This window comes from Miniopterus natalensis, chromosome 14 (assembly GCF_054644295.1).
Source record: "Miniopterus natalensis isolate mMinNat1 chromosome 14, mMinNat1.hap1, whole genome shotgun sequence".
Taxonomy (NCBI): domain Eukaryota; kingdom Metazoa; phylum Chordata; class Mammalia; order Chiroptera; family Miniopteridae; genus Miniopterus; species Miniopterus natalensis.
In genome coordinates this window covers 49638154-49653524 of record NC_142094.1, presented here as the reverse complement: position 1 = coordinate 49653524, position 15371 = coordinate 49638154, and the positions used below count along the sequence as shown (strand labels likewise).

At 42.1% G+C, this 15371-nt stretch overlaps 1 protein-coding gene across 2 annotated transcripts in view; it reads right to left on the bottom strand.

Annotated features, from left to right (window-relative positions):
* Positions 1-15371, bottom strand: part of VTI1A (vesicle transport through interaction with t-SNAREs 1A) — a 278749-nt gene that overhangs the window by 110174 nt on the left and 153204 nt on the right. For both annotated transcript variants that reach the window (XM_016212143.2, XM_087823943.1), the window contains exons 6-7: positions 8887-8957; positions 8154-8215 (exon numbers count right to left, since the gene is read on the bottom strand). In XM_016212143.2, the coding sequence (XP_016067629.1) occupies positions 8154-8215; positions 8887-8957 (133 nt within the window). The remainder of the gene's footprint in view (positions 1-8153; positions 8216-8886; positions 8958-15371) is intronic.

Here is a 15371-nt window from a genome sequence, read left to right as displayed (position 1 = left end):
TCTCAACTCTTTAAAAAGTTACCATTCTGGCATTTTCTTCACTGATATTCGTACTTAGTTTCAAAGTTCTCTATATAACTTTGCAAAAGAAGTTACTATCTTTTATAATAGGATATTAAAGTTAAAAAACAATTATGCCTCTTGTAATTTCAGCTTCTATCTTGTCAAAAAATGTTAGCAACCATTTAAAATAAAAAATGGCAACAACCTCAATTAATACCAGCAAGGCGGCAAACTTCAGAATCTAACAAATGCTTAAACTACATTTTTGGATACCGGATATACTTCTTTACAAATGGTGGGGTATTTTTCCCTTAGAAGAGCAAAGAATTCTTTCTTAATACCTAGACGACAACTTCTCAAGATGTACACAGTTGTTTCTTATTATGGCTTCCCTGGAAAACATTTCTGGGAAAGCACAATTCCCAGCCACCTACTTTGTTTACAACAGACAAAACTGCCTGTGTGGTATAAATAGGAGTCTGTCTTTAAATGCTGCTGAGAAATAAAATGCAACCATGAAAAGAAGCCATTTCCTGCCCCCAAGGTGGCTTAAAAAAAAAAAAAAAAAAAAAAATCTTAGCTACTTTCGGAATGGCACCAAAACATAAATAATAATTATCAATCGCCGCACAATAAAAGGCTAATTTAAAAAACAAAAACAAAACAAAAAAACAGCCCAAGAAGAAAAAGCCCTCCAAGCTCCCTATTCCAGAGAAGCCCTGGGAACTGTCCCGCTGGCAAGTTTTCCCCCCCGGGAGGCTGAAACCGCTCTGGCCTCCTGCACTTGGGATGTATATCTGTAACTCGCTCTTGTCTGCGCAGATAAACCTGGCCTTGTCCCCCAACTGCACTTCCAAGAGGAGATTCACAGTCGCTTGACTTTTGATCTGGGCAGCAGCTCGCTCCACCACCTGCACTGTGCCTGAGCTGTTACTGAGCTCGCTTTGTCCCGCCTCGTAACACAGCGAGCCTTTTAAAATGGATGTGTGAATACGCTACTTTACAATGTGAGCGTTCAAACAAAAAAATATGGTGGCGGCGGTGGGGGCAGAAGGGGGAGGCCCGAGGGGGGGGAGCCCCGACTCCCGCCTCATGAAGTTCAGATATTGTTTGCAGCATTTAATGGAACAGATGGCCAAAGGCCTCCCTCGGCTTACGACGGAGCGGACAGTGGTGTGACGGTGTGGGGGCCTGGGACTGCGAGACGCTGTTGGGCGATGGCGTGTGTTAATAAGTAGGCATTTACAAGGGGGGCGGGGGCTCCTTTACTTGTTCATAAGGAAGGCCTAGGACTCCCTGCTTCTAGCTAACAGCTCAAGGCTGCGTTCAAAGACGGCATTGATGGTGCAGGTAAAGGGCACCCATCCTATTCTACATCGCGCTAGAGAATGGCCTGTATCAGATGGAGAAAAGAAAAAATCATAAAAGAAAGGTAATTCAAGAATTAGGTCAGATTGTGGCTCACAGCCGAGAAAAATATAAGATGCTTTTCTACTGTGATTAATTAATGGACACAAGTATTCCATTATTGTGTAGGCACCTACTTTATGTTTGAATGAACATGTTTGCATTGCAGCCAAAGTGCAATAGAGAGAAATCTGCAGGGTTTCAATAAATGACAACCATGTGCACCTAGACAGCAATGGGAAACTATTCTGAGCCCTCCTTCCAATGATTATTCATTGACCATGAGGCTCCTGACCAGCAGCAACTTACAGTTCAGACCTGAGGACCTGGAGAGAACTGTCAGATAGAACTGCCTCATACCCTTAGGGCGGGGATGTGCCAGGGGGACTGTCACCACCTCCCAGAGGCCATTCTATCAACGGCCCGGCTCAGTGGCAAGAAAGGCTCAGCTTGACCACAACTAAAGTTATTTTCATTTTATAAAAAACTGTGGATCCTCTGATGGTGTTTCCTGCTGTGCATTCAAGTGACATATCAACCTGTCTGGACATCTGCACAGGAGATCGTGGAAAGTCCAAGCTTTGGGGAAACCAGAATGACTCCCGGGCTTTATTTCTCTCTCACCGGGGTAGCCTCCCCTATGCACAATAATGTGGGGAGCTGTATAAAGCCCTTTTTGGGGTGCGGAAGGGGATAAAACCCACCTGGGAGAAAATTCAGACACAGTGGCTAATAAACACAATGCCCACAATGCAAAGCAGAAGGCCCAGTGCCCTGTGAGAAGCACAGGCGACTGTGAGAAGAATCAGAGCAAAGACAGATCACTTCTGGCTGGGGGACCGCCGAGGGCTGGATGGAAAGGGTGGTGTTTCACCTGAGACCCGGGACACAGCTGAAAGTCCACCTGAACATTTTGAAGATAGCATCGGTTATTTTTGCCCACCTAGTGTCTATTCCCGTTCTTAGTAGAAGCCCTGGATTTTCTGAGGGACCTATCATTTGTCCACTCTCAGTCCGTGTGTCCATCCCTCGCACGAAGCCTCAGGTCTAAAACATCAGATCACAGATCAGTGGGGTTCTTACCTAACCAGAGTCACCGAGAATCAACAGGACTCCATGCTATGATTTTTGCTGGATCTACTGGGAAGATGAAATTGTTACAGCTACTATAGCCTCCAAGAGCTGTGTCTCCTCAGAGAGAAACCCTGACAAAGGACGGACCCCACATATAAGAACTGAGATGAGATGGAGAAGCAGGACCCAGTCCCGAGGACAGTGTTTGAGCCCTAATTTTCCACCCTGTTTGAAGTTGCTTCTGCCCTTCAGTGAGTTACAAGTGACAACATGTATCTATATTCCGTACCTTTCAACATACATGACTATGGATAGTTTACGTGACTGAGCACAGTTATTCTCATCTGTAAAATGGGGACAGGATGCTGCTTTCACAGGGGTCTTAAAGATTCAATCCGACAATGTGTGTAAACTACCGCTGGGGTCAGACACACCCTGAGGACAGCCGTAGGATTAGACAACTTTAAATGCTGCATTCAAATGTTTGACCCATGACCAGAATTTGATGTTTAAAGCTACAAGGAGGTTATTAAAGAGAAACACATATAAAGAAACCCAAAGCCGTTCTCCAGTTTTGTAAAAACGTCACCATGTCAACCTCGAAGAGGCCAGGCCATCGGACCAAGGCAACGAGCTGCGTGCCCGGTAACAAATTTACTCACCCAAAAAGGACCAAGATTTTTTTAAAAGTTTCCTCTTTGTAGCATTATTTTAAGCTCGGATCGTAAATCTGTTAAGTCTAAAGGATCTGCAGCAAATTCAATGGGTTTATTCGGAAAGAATAAGCACTTGATTAAAGGGCGAGGAATTTCTCAGGGGTTACGGTTTCGCTGCGGTAATTCCAGGTCGGGCTCACGCTCGGCGCTCGTGAAAACAGGCCGAGAACGAGCCGTGTGAGAAACAGAGAAACGGGAGCGTGTAAGTGGAAGGTCCTTCGAGAGGACATACATTTTTCAGGGCGTAAAAACTGAGGGTAAATTCTCAAGGACACCTTTCTCGCAAGTCTTGAAAACTCTCTACTGTTGAATTTTCAGAAACTGTAATGAGAACAATTAAAATATAACAAAATGTTTCCTTGGCAAAATGAGGCGGGGAAAAGAATGAATTTTTAAAGAAGATTAAAGAACATTCAGTCATGGCTCATCTCTTTAGGAATAAACCTGTTTATTTAAAACACTTACATTTCTGTAGCTTATAGATCTGGCATGGGTATTTCTGGTATTTTTACCCTGAGGAATTATTCTGACAGTACACTTAAATTTTCCAGATGTTTTATCTGTCATCCTATCAAAGCAACAAAACCATGCTGGAAATATACAATGTGATAGCAATGACGGGTGGCAATCTACCCTACAGTGAGTCAGAAGCAGCCCTGACAAAAATTCTGTGTATTGAACAGCGACGCATGAGCAGCGCCCGCTTGGCCCACCGCGTTCAGTACCTTCGGCTTTGTTTATGCTGCGGATCAGTTCCGAAGGCCTCTCACCAACTACATGCCTGTTTGAAGAAGTTACTGCAAGATGCTGGGAGTGTGAACAGGACTCACTTTTTGAGGCAAACATTCTGATTTTTTAAAAATTGTGGAAATAGTAGGGGCAAACATAGGTAATGCGTGGGGGAGAGAAAAGCATCTGATATTAAGGTAATCATACAAAAAATATATTAAAAAAAATATCACATATGCCATTTCTTTTTGTAAGTCTTTGCCAGCATATATACAGGCAGGCAGTAAGCCAAAATAAATTAATTAAAATGTCCTCCAAATTTATGTCAGTGGAGATCCCAAATTATAACTGTTACATTCCTAAGGAATCCTTCAGATATGTCTAGAATCAAATACACTATCACTGATAAATGATTCGCTCTTTAGAGGTAAAAAGAAATAGAGTCACGATGTCCTTTGTTTTGACGGAAAACCTTGAAAACTTCCATTTTCATTTCATTCACTGCCAGCACTGTTTGATGTAAAAAAGACTCACAGTCAAAGTGCAGGAGGAAACGCACAGACACTCACACGCATGCAAATATCTGAGGAGCAACATTTAGGCCTCTCGGTGCTACTTGGGGCACTTTAAGACAACCGACCAAATAATAAGATTTTGTGCAGGTCCATGAAAAACCCATTTCTTTGGTCCCAATCAGCACCTGAGTGGTCATTTGTCTCATGAGCATTTTCGTTATTATCTGAAATACCACTTTATTTAAACTCTGTCTGCAGAGCCAGGAAATGAACGTTTGTCCCTGGGTAGCTCTCAGTCTTACGTCAAGACAGAAGGAAAATACAGGAAATCAGCTCTATCTATTCTGATGTCAAGTTTTACTATTATAATTTTGAATGGGCCAATTTTCTTTGTTTTCTCTTCTGGTAACAGTGTGTAGTTACATGAAGAGTCATTATTTATTTATGTCGGTCGAATCAGTTGCTCATCTCACTATACCAGACGTGTCTCAGAATATTCTGCATACTTCAGTTCTTTTCAAATCTTGTTTCTCTTATGATTCGATATCATCCTCTATTTCTCTATTTCCCCTGAACATACTGGTTTTATAGCTATTGAAATCTTTTCTATCAGTTATTTATTTTCCTGGCACCCTCTTTAATGACCAGGAAGGATTCGTGGGAGTTGCAAATGCTTCAACAGCTTCCTTGAGAATGAGGTAATTTTATGAATTCCCTCAGCAGGTTAGAGGCACATTTTCTCTACTAGACTGAAGCACTCTGAAGGCAAGAATCAAACTGGATGCCCAAGGCCTTATATATAGGCATTAAATATTTACTAGAAAGCAAATAAGCTGAAAAAGGAAGGAAATAGATTTTTAAAAATCTCATTTTATGTTAATAAAAAATAAAAAAGTATAAATGGTAGTGGCTGTCACTTACTGGTTTTATTTCCTATCTGCTTTTGGTCAGTATTACAGACAGTCAGGAGGATACATGTACAGATTTTGGAGCTGATGGAACACTGGTTTTACTTGTCTTCACTGCAGACTAATCAATATAAGTACAATGACCCAACTAAGGGGCCACGGCAGGTCCATTTCATTTTACAAATTTAAAAACAACCTAAGTTTAAACAATTAAAAATAATAAGCATTTTTTCTTTTTAATAAAGCAATTCCTTGGTTTGGTATGCTATAGACTATTTACCTATTCGCAGTCACACAGAATTGACCATGTGGAAATAAGGGAGCCTATGACGTATACAGGTAGACACTCACATGCACAAAAACGACGTTCATTTCCTTTACACGTTCCTGAGGGTGACAGGTGAGCACACTGTCCAACAGTGCAACTTTTCCTGAATCAGAAGCACCTGTGGACATACCCTGGCGCGAGCAGTCTGGGGAGAGGCTGTGACTCCTGGAATAACACCCCAGCAGAGCGGAAGTGAATGCCACGGGACGGGGAGGAGGGAACGGAGGGAGCAAAACCAGAGCATCTGAACGGAAGACTGGCACATCAACCCGGGGCCCGCTTCTCTAGAGACTGTTTCCCAGGCAACAGTAAGAAATAATGAAGTAAATAAACCATCTTTGCCTTTTCCCAGTTCCAAAAGAAACTGTATATCATGTGGGATAGTACTTGGAAACTAGCACCCACCCACCATCTGCATGTGGCTCTGAAGACACATCGGTTCCAGTATTGATTCAAAGGGCCTGGGTGCCTTGGCTGATACCAAGATTCCAGCCGTGCCTAGTGAAAAACACAACTGCTGCGGCGCACAGGTGGGCTTAAGAGTTTCCTGGGCTCAGATACAGCAAGGTGATGTCCACCCGGGGATTTTTATTCCTGCTCATACTCTAGACGGATCCCACAAGGAGATGCGTCAGTGACTGACCGAGTTTGCCGACAAAGGGAACCCCAAGTAGACTCAGCAGAGTCATTTTCTTCTGCTGGCGTCTGAAACAAACAGCAGCACTGGTGTGATTTCCCTACAGAGAGCCCCGTCAGAGGTGGCAGGAGTTGTTTGGGTTTCACCCTCCCTAAATGACTTGCAAATTTATTCAAACGCAATACTGGGAGATGCTTTATTTGTTGAAATGACTGTCTGCGGTGCCCTGCACAGAAGGGTGAAGTACATCAAGCAGAAACATGGACAGAAATACATGGTTTAGAAACTCATAAATCCTTATTTGAATCTGCCAACCTGAAAGCCACGTACGGCCTGAATAAACTATTTTTCCTAAATGCTACATCTGATTAAGCCATACCATTCAATGACAGCTGAACTTTCACATTAATATGATATTATTTAAATAACCACATGATTTTTTTTGCACTAAAAATGATGAATGATTTCTAGACAGCTCAATTGACATAAAGCAGGGGGACTCTTTAATGAGATTTGACGAAATGGAGACATATGCAGAATACGCATTACAGCTCGCATCGGGGGCCTCCCAGGGAAGCCATGGAGGGTGGCTTCCTTTTTTCTTTCTTATTGTCTATAGGCACTGAAGCATTCCTTTCAGTCACCGCTTCTCCATGGGTTTTGAGTTTTCTAGGTCACTGACATCTTACTCTTAATCAGAGAATTGGGTGGTTTATGGTTCTGAATCTGGACGGTGCATTTAGGAGAAGGAGAGGCGTGTGGAGTTAGGTCAACGTTGGTTGAAAATGTCCCAGAGCTTTTGACTTTGCTACTGATCAGCCTGATAGGAAATCACATCGGCCTTGGAGACTCAGCAACCACAGCTTTGATTGGTTCTTATGTGACTGATCTCTTAACACAGCAAACATACTTCTAACAAGTTATTATATATGGACTCATGATCAGAGAAGACTTTACTTATTTTCAAATAGTTGTCTCTATAGTATCAATGAGAAAAACTATTCTCTTCTTTATAAATCCAATTAAGCTATTCTAGAGGCGATTCTCAACATCTCCCACTCACATTTCTACCCACGCTTCTAAATTGAAGGTTATGCTAGATAATACTCGTATTTGGTAGAGTCTGAATGTAAAATAATTACATGCTGAATACACCTAAGAAAAAAATGGCTCCAATTTTCATACCAATGAAAGCAATTCCCACTCCCCTCAGAAAATGCAGAATATAGAAAATTACCTGCACTCATTATTTTCAAGCTCTCTCGAATATTCTCCATCAAAGGTTAATTACACATATAAAACATTAACATTTGTTTGCTCGCACATGTGAATTCAGATTATTCGGGTATTCTTTAAATTTTAAAAACCATCTTGAAGTATACATAAAATTGAGATGTTTCCCCAAACAGCATCGCTTAAAAAAGAAATGAAAACAAAGGCAAGAGAGTGCAGAGCTAATACCGGGGGTGCTCCCGATACCGCAGGCCTGCATTCCCTCTCAGAAAGAGACTACCGAAATAGAAAATAAAATCACTCAGCTCCTGCCATGGGGCCTTCCTCAGGCTATGAAAAAATACTTCATGTCTAACCCTAATTTTTTCCCATAGCTTGAGGTAACCCCTCTAGCTCAAACCTTCTCTCTAATCTAAGGTGCTCAGTGTGTGTCCCTGTCCAAAAAAAGAGTTAATATCAGTGCTCCGGCATTTCAAAAGGGTCCTGACACAGGGTACTAAGAACAGAAGCTTGCATGCTTGAAAAATGCCCAGTTGCAACGAGATGAGAAACACAGTTAAAAAAAAGGAGAGAGAGGAAGATGGGTCCCTACCTTGCTCTTACCTTCGCAACATCCCCGTCAGGACCCTGGAGCTTTTCCCCAAGTTGGCATCTGTTTCCCGAAGCTGGGAGAAGAAGACCAGCATTAAAACAAAAGACCAGCATCAGGCAACAAGGTTATTTTCAAAGTGCAGTGGCAAACAATCATTTTCTTTCATGATAGAAAATCCAATTCATAAAAAATGCACTGAAATACATTTTTGACACCTATACAATCTCTGGAATTTCTCAGATGTAGAAAAGTACATGTGATGGATAATCCCAGGAGCTTTAAGCTGGATACTTGAACTGGATATAAAAGCAAATGTCTCAAAGGCTGACAAAGTTTGATATGTGTCGGTAATTAATAATTTTTCCAATCTGTGAATGTGCAAAGTTCTAGGAATATAAATGGAAGCAAAATGAATTGAGGGAAGATAAGATCAATATCTTTAGATTTTGCTCTGAAAAATCTAACATAATCTCCCTCAATGACCTTCTTTTCAGCGACAGAGCTGAATAAATATCAAGGTGGGGACATTTCAGGATGGATATGTAAAGAGTCCGCTTATACTTTCTCCATCCACACTCACTTGTTTCCTCTCCCCAGGCCTTACACCCGCCCCCCCGCCACCCCCCGCCATTGTCACGTATAGTTACATCTATGCGATTGGGACTGTCTACCCAGGTGCCAAAGACCCTTGACTTTATGCCTTATTTACCGAGTTTGTGAAAAGACTGTACCACTTCCACTTACTCTTTCACGTGCTCTCTGTATCTTTTCTCTGTCATGGCTGAGGTTTTCCAACATCTCCTGGCCGATTTGCTCTATGAAAAAGAAAGTCTGAGTAAGGAGAGGTGGCTTTAGGTGTAAGTGAGAATAACTTTCAGCAGGAAGTACCAAAATGTTAAATAAGTGTATATTACATATCAGACACACATTTCAATTCACGTCCTTGAAAAACATTTTAAAAGTACTTGAGGAATTTACCTATTTATCTTATGTATGATGAGATGTGATTTAACATTCAGCCTACAGCCCAGCCCGCATGGCTCAGTGGTTGAGCATCGACCTATGAACCAGGAGGTCCTGGTTCGAATTCCGGTTGGGGCACATGCCCCGGTTGTGGCTTGATCCCCAGTAGGGGGCGTGCGAGAGGCAGCCGATCGGTGACTCTCATCACTGATGTTTCTCTCTCTCTCCCTCTCCCTTCCTCTCTTTGAAATAATAATAAATAAATAAGTAAGTAAGTAAATAAATAAATAAAATTCAACCTACAGGACATGACCACCACAGCAATGCCGGTTTAGAGGTGATAGGACTTGCCCAAGGCCACCTCAACATATTATTTGCCAAGATGGAGAGTCCAGGTCCAGTGGCTCTCTGTTACATTGTGACATTCATCCTTTGGTTTTCACAGGCTGTAGATAATGCTAATGATTCTATTCTACCCTTCCTACTTCATTATTGCTCTGGTTTGCATACGTTTAGAACAATGTTGATTGTAACGTATTTACCCCACATAAACAGTCCTCATACGCTCAATTACTGCAGCTTCTTGGTAGTAGAACTGCCCCCAGGCTTCTGCTCTCTTGAAGTTTAGTGTGTTTTTAGCGACTCCGGATATCTGGGTCAGGACGAGGCGCACTTGTTAATAAGGAGTTGAGGAGAGCCCAAGCTGGAGGCAGAAGTTCCAAACTATGTATATGGCAGAGGCAGGTAGGAACATTCATTAAAAGCCACACTGCTGAGTTCCGATGAGGTTCTCCCCCGCTGCGATCATCCCATTTGGTTGGCAGTGGTCGGCTCTTCTCTGACTGCAGCATCTTTTACAAGACCCGACACGGATTCCGCTGCCTTGGTACATTTTTTCAGACTCATTCCCCATTGCCTGGGAGGTGCCTTATCTATCACAGAGGAGTGATGATCTGCCTCTCTCCTCATTCCGGCAGCTTGTCTGACTTTTCTTTTTCTCTTGTATCGTCTCTTTATCCATAACCTGTAACAGCAATCCTCTCTGGCTAATAAACTTACAGAAACATTAGAAAGCATCTACTATAACAACAGCAAATCATTCAATAAAGTCATTAAGGAATCACCACGGTCGTTCTTTGATTCGTGTGTGAATGCTGACATGCATTTCGGAGGGACATCCTGGAAGCTGCAGGGTGGCGGGTAGGCCGTGTGGAGAGCTCCGGCTGTGACCTCCCGCCGCTGGAGCCCAACCCCTAGCGCTGAGGCTGGCTGGGCTGCCCTGTGCTCCTTCATCTCCAAGACGGGGATGAACACAGGCTCGATCACGGGGCTGCTGGAAGGGTTAAGTGAGGCGATCCAGTTAGAATGTTTAGCACAGTGACTGGGCTATAACAATAACCATTCACTGAATCATAACTGATATTTAAAAACACACCAATGGACTATTATGACCTTGCCCCCCTATCCTGGGTGTGCCATAACCCACTTGAACTGCAATTTTACTCATTGATTAAAACATCTGTCCTATCTTTCTCACAGAATTGTTGTTATAGCCAAATAAAATAATCTACGTGAAAATGCTTTGAAAGCTAGAGGGTGCCATATAAATACATGTAACCGTATAGTCATGAAATCAGTGCACTCAGTGAGTAATCATTGAGCCCAGAACTCTGTGTGAGATGCAGACGCTGGGGACACGGCCAGTAAAGGAGACCAGGCCCTTGCACTGAGGGGCCTTCTGTGCTGGTAGTGGAGCTCTAGCAGTTCAAGGGCAAATGTTACATTAGAGTTTGTATTTCAGGGCACATCAGAAAAAGGAATGTACTGTGTGTTCCTTTCAGGATAGAAGCTCCAAATACTAAAAAGGGTTAAGTACAATAACATAAATATATTTTTGATACCTATAAAACTCTGAAAATTCTTTCCAGTGTAGTGCTTTCCCATTATAGCATCTCCTCTCAGACTGACATTAGCTTTTTATTATTACCTCCATGTGATTTGTCCTTAAGGTAAAATTGGAGAAGATATGTGGTTCCCAGGGGAGGCATCACAAAAGTTGGAAGATGATACTGACAGTTGAAAAGGAGGAAACAAGTAGGGTTGAATTTTTTCTTTTTTTCTTTTGCATAATAGCTGTAATATTGAATTTTGTCATTCTATCAAGTGCTACCGTTACACTGAATTCCTTTAATTGACATAATGTAGCAATTTTAATTTATAACTTAAAATCCCTAATATTGATGAACACCATCAATACTGGAATTATTTCAGCAAAATACTATTTATATAATACTTTCTCCTTTCAAGATTGATGGTATTATATATGTAATTTCAAATGAATAGGAGGGAGATTATTACTGCTACTTTATTACTATTTTTACCACTGTGTCTGTCACCAGCGTAATGTTCCCAATAAGTATTTATGGAAGAAATAAAGCAATGAGAAAACGGAAGAAGGTGAAAAATGGAGCATATGAAAGGTTTGTGATCCGTTCCTGCCCTCAGAGCATATCCAGTGCGGCACTGGAGACGCCCACGTTGAAAGGCAGGGAACAGATCCACAATGCTATCAGGTCCGCGGAAAAACTCTAGTCTGACGGATCTATAGTCTGCCACTGAAGGAATCAATGGAACAAGAGGCAACGGGCTCAGGCCTTTGCAGGAGCCATAAATCCCTCCCTCACTCTCTTGGCCTCCTGGGAAATACCTCCGCATCCTAAGTATTAACCCTGTCTGGCAAGAGGAGAGATACTGGCAAGGGTGCACATGTCCTGGTCTTCACACACAAACATACATTTGTTGCAAACAATTATTTCTTCATTTCTTACTGGCTACCTTCAATTGTAATACAACAACAACGAAAGTTCCCGGCCAAACGTATTAGAGGTGCTCACTCTTGCAGAGTGAAAGCAAAATTTCATGCAGAGACAGTTATGTAAGTTTTTCCCCCCCACTATGTGTTCCCTCACCCCAATCAAACCAAACAGAACACACAACCTAGAGGGGAATCTTTTAAAAAATAGATTGTCCTTGGTCAGAATAGTATTAGACGCTTAGGGATTATTTTATTTAAAAATTAGTAACATTGTTAGGTTTACTTTTCTTGAATAATTTAACTTCAGATGCAACCACTCACCAAAACACCAGCAAAGAACACAAGCTCGCAGGCCTACCCCAATGCAGACGTGATACCGAGTCCAGAGTTTCCAGTTTCAGACTTTCGAAGGGCCTATAGAATGGGAATAGCCGTGCTCCCGTTATTGAAATAGTTTGAGAAATTAAAAGTTTTATAAACACTTCCCTTGTTGACTGTGTGAGGATCTTCCTGAGGGGCAGAAACAATGGGAAGCGTAAGGGAAAATCCAAACTGATGCCGCCGGCTGGAATTCTCCGTGTCAGTGTGAGCCTGATGAATGAATTCCTGGGAAGAGAAGTTCCTTCCTGCACTTCTGTCCTTTCCACAGGGGTCCCGGGAGTCATCCTGGGAGCTTGGCATTCCAATTCTAAAGTAAGCTTTTGTTTTCACAGTTACCCAGAATGAATCATATCCTTGATCCATGGCCCTTTTTATTGGGTGACAGGCTGCAAAGTGGGTTTTGGCTAAACGTTTCCTCTCTTTTTCAGTATGCTAGGGGGAGGGGAGAGTATACAGTAGGCATTCAGCACTTTCCTGCCCCATAATGGAACGAATCAGGGATCCGCCAATTGAGCAGGGTGCTTCCTGAAGGACTGGCCTGGCATCACTAAAGATAAGACTTTGGTCATGGAGCTTGTATCACTGGAAGAAGCATCACTGCTTTCCATTCATAAAACAGTAATGCTACCTGGGCCCCCGTAAGACTGACCTGAGTGAACGTAAAAACATTACTGAACTCGTATTTTGGAGATGAGCAGGCTAAAATATTCTCTATGAGAGGGCAGAATTGACTGACGCCCATATCATGTTATAGTAACATGGCTGAAGGGGAGAAAGCCTCAAATATAATTCACCAGAAAATGTTCCCTTTGCTCAATTCAAAATATTCAAGAAATGATTTTAGCCACTGAGCTGTAAGCAGTACACGGACCAGAAATTAATGATCATGCCTCAGCACACTTATGTTTAACTTTCTTTGTACAAAATTTATCAAGGATGTGGTTTCTAATAAATTCATTTTAAAAGTAAAAACAGCCCGTTGAATCTTCTTTTAAGGACTAAGAGAAGGGAGGTTATTTTCTGGCTCTCAAAAACATCATTAGCAATTTTAGAACCAGGTCAAAGGCGTTTGAAAAGATGCAGCTATTGTCGGCACGCAGGGACGTCTATGGAGTGCCGGAGTACAAGGAAATACTGTGAAAGAACTTTTTATTTTGAAGCACGTGGTTTTGTATGTATGTTGCAGAATACCAACCAGACAGATGGAAAACACAGTGATATTTCCTAACGATCTGGAGTGCTGAGTTTTAGACATGGCTTGGGAACTTCTGGCCACTGAGTCCAATAAAAGGACAAACGTACTGCTTTGGGAAAGCAGAGGAGTCATGCCCAGCTCTCCCGGGGGGCTGCTCACGGAGCGGCTGGGCCAGCCACACGGACTCTGGGACCATGACCGGGGTGGGTCGTTTCCCTCAGTGTGGATGTTACTCAGACAGGAGGAGCCTTTTTTGGAAAAGGCAGTTCTTTCACCGTTTTTTATTATTTGACGATTCAAGACAAGTGGGGAACTTCTGCCTATAGATAGGAGGTAGAAAGATCCCAATGACCACTCTCATAAAAACAAACCCAGACGAAATAATTACCATTCTTGTCTTGGGAAGTCCAATGTAGGCACAGAAGCTCTGGAGAGAAGGAAACACCTCTGCAATGTTAGGACTCAATGACTATAAAGTCTTAATGCCTCTTTTTCTCTATAGAGCATTTAAGCCAACTAGACCACAAAGAGCCAAATGAGGCCCACAGATGTAGTCCCATCCCCTGTCCCCTGGCCCCAAAGTTAAAAACAACAACAACAAACTCAGACTTAGATGTTTTTAAGCAAGTTCTATACTCTCGTTTGTCCAAATCTACAACGTTGGACCAACTGCTTCATACAATAGCCTGCTTGGGCTCTGAGGACATCTGCATTTACTATGTGGTATAAAATATTTACAAGCACTTTGATGATGACATTATTCCAGGAAATTATACATTCATATAAACTGAAGGTAAACTTAGGTATTCTTAGTAGAAATATAGCCCAAAGGTGCCCAGAGTCCTGATTTTTCTCTTTCTTTATCTTTTTAAAAGCGATTATGATTTAACACTACCTCCTTAGCAGGTCAGCATGTATTCTATTTCGCTTTAAAACGATCAAATCTATCATTAAGCAATTAAAAAAATCATCAGCGTCACTTTCATCAAAGTCATGGTAGCAGAGCCTCCCCTTAGTTACCCGGTTTGCTGCAGATAATTAATAAACACTATTCCCAGAGCCCTCAGACATCAGTCAGCGAGGCTGTACCATCAATAATGATGCTCTGGAATGAGCAGGTACTATGTAAATTGAGGTTGTTAAACAAAAGGAACCATGTTAATTACAGCGCCATTCAAAAATGAGAATGAATCAGTTCTATTCTATGAAACAAGACCAGAGGGGAAAGCCGTCCCCTTTTCACAATCCAATAAAGAATGTAAAAGTCAGGCGATGAAGTAGCAGACAACCTGAATGGGCAAAACTGTCAAAACACATCCCAGAGGCTCACTTGTGGAATTTACCAAACGTGTATTTACTTAACAGACAAGGGAGCCGTGAACAGCATCGTCCAGATCCCAGGGTTGAATGAATCACTCATTCTAGAAGAACAAAAAGTGCCCTAAACTATTGACAAGTGACTAGAAAGTAATTAGAAAAGCTTTTGAGAAATCATTACCGGCAGAGTTGTGACCTGCACACATTTCTGTCACTGAATGTACAACATTCTAATTATCTCTTTATTTGGAAGTCACAGTCGGGTGGACTACAGAACTTACGTGACTGGCAAACATGCTTTGTTTTTATGAAAGACGATTTTAAGCATTTCTTAACTGGTTGGCAACTTTTTTTTTTTTTTTAAATGGGAGATTTCATATAAAAAGTGGACTTCTGGCTTCTTTCAAAATTTGGAAGATAAGCCTTCACTGGGTCCTCACTACCACATACATTTGAGTTGATTACTGTTGCTGTGAAAGGCAGGAAATCAGAAGATGACATTCCAACCACCCCCTCCCAGCCCGCCACACACATACACTTATGAAATAAAACACAGTC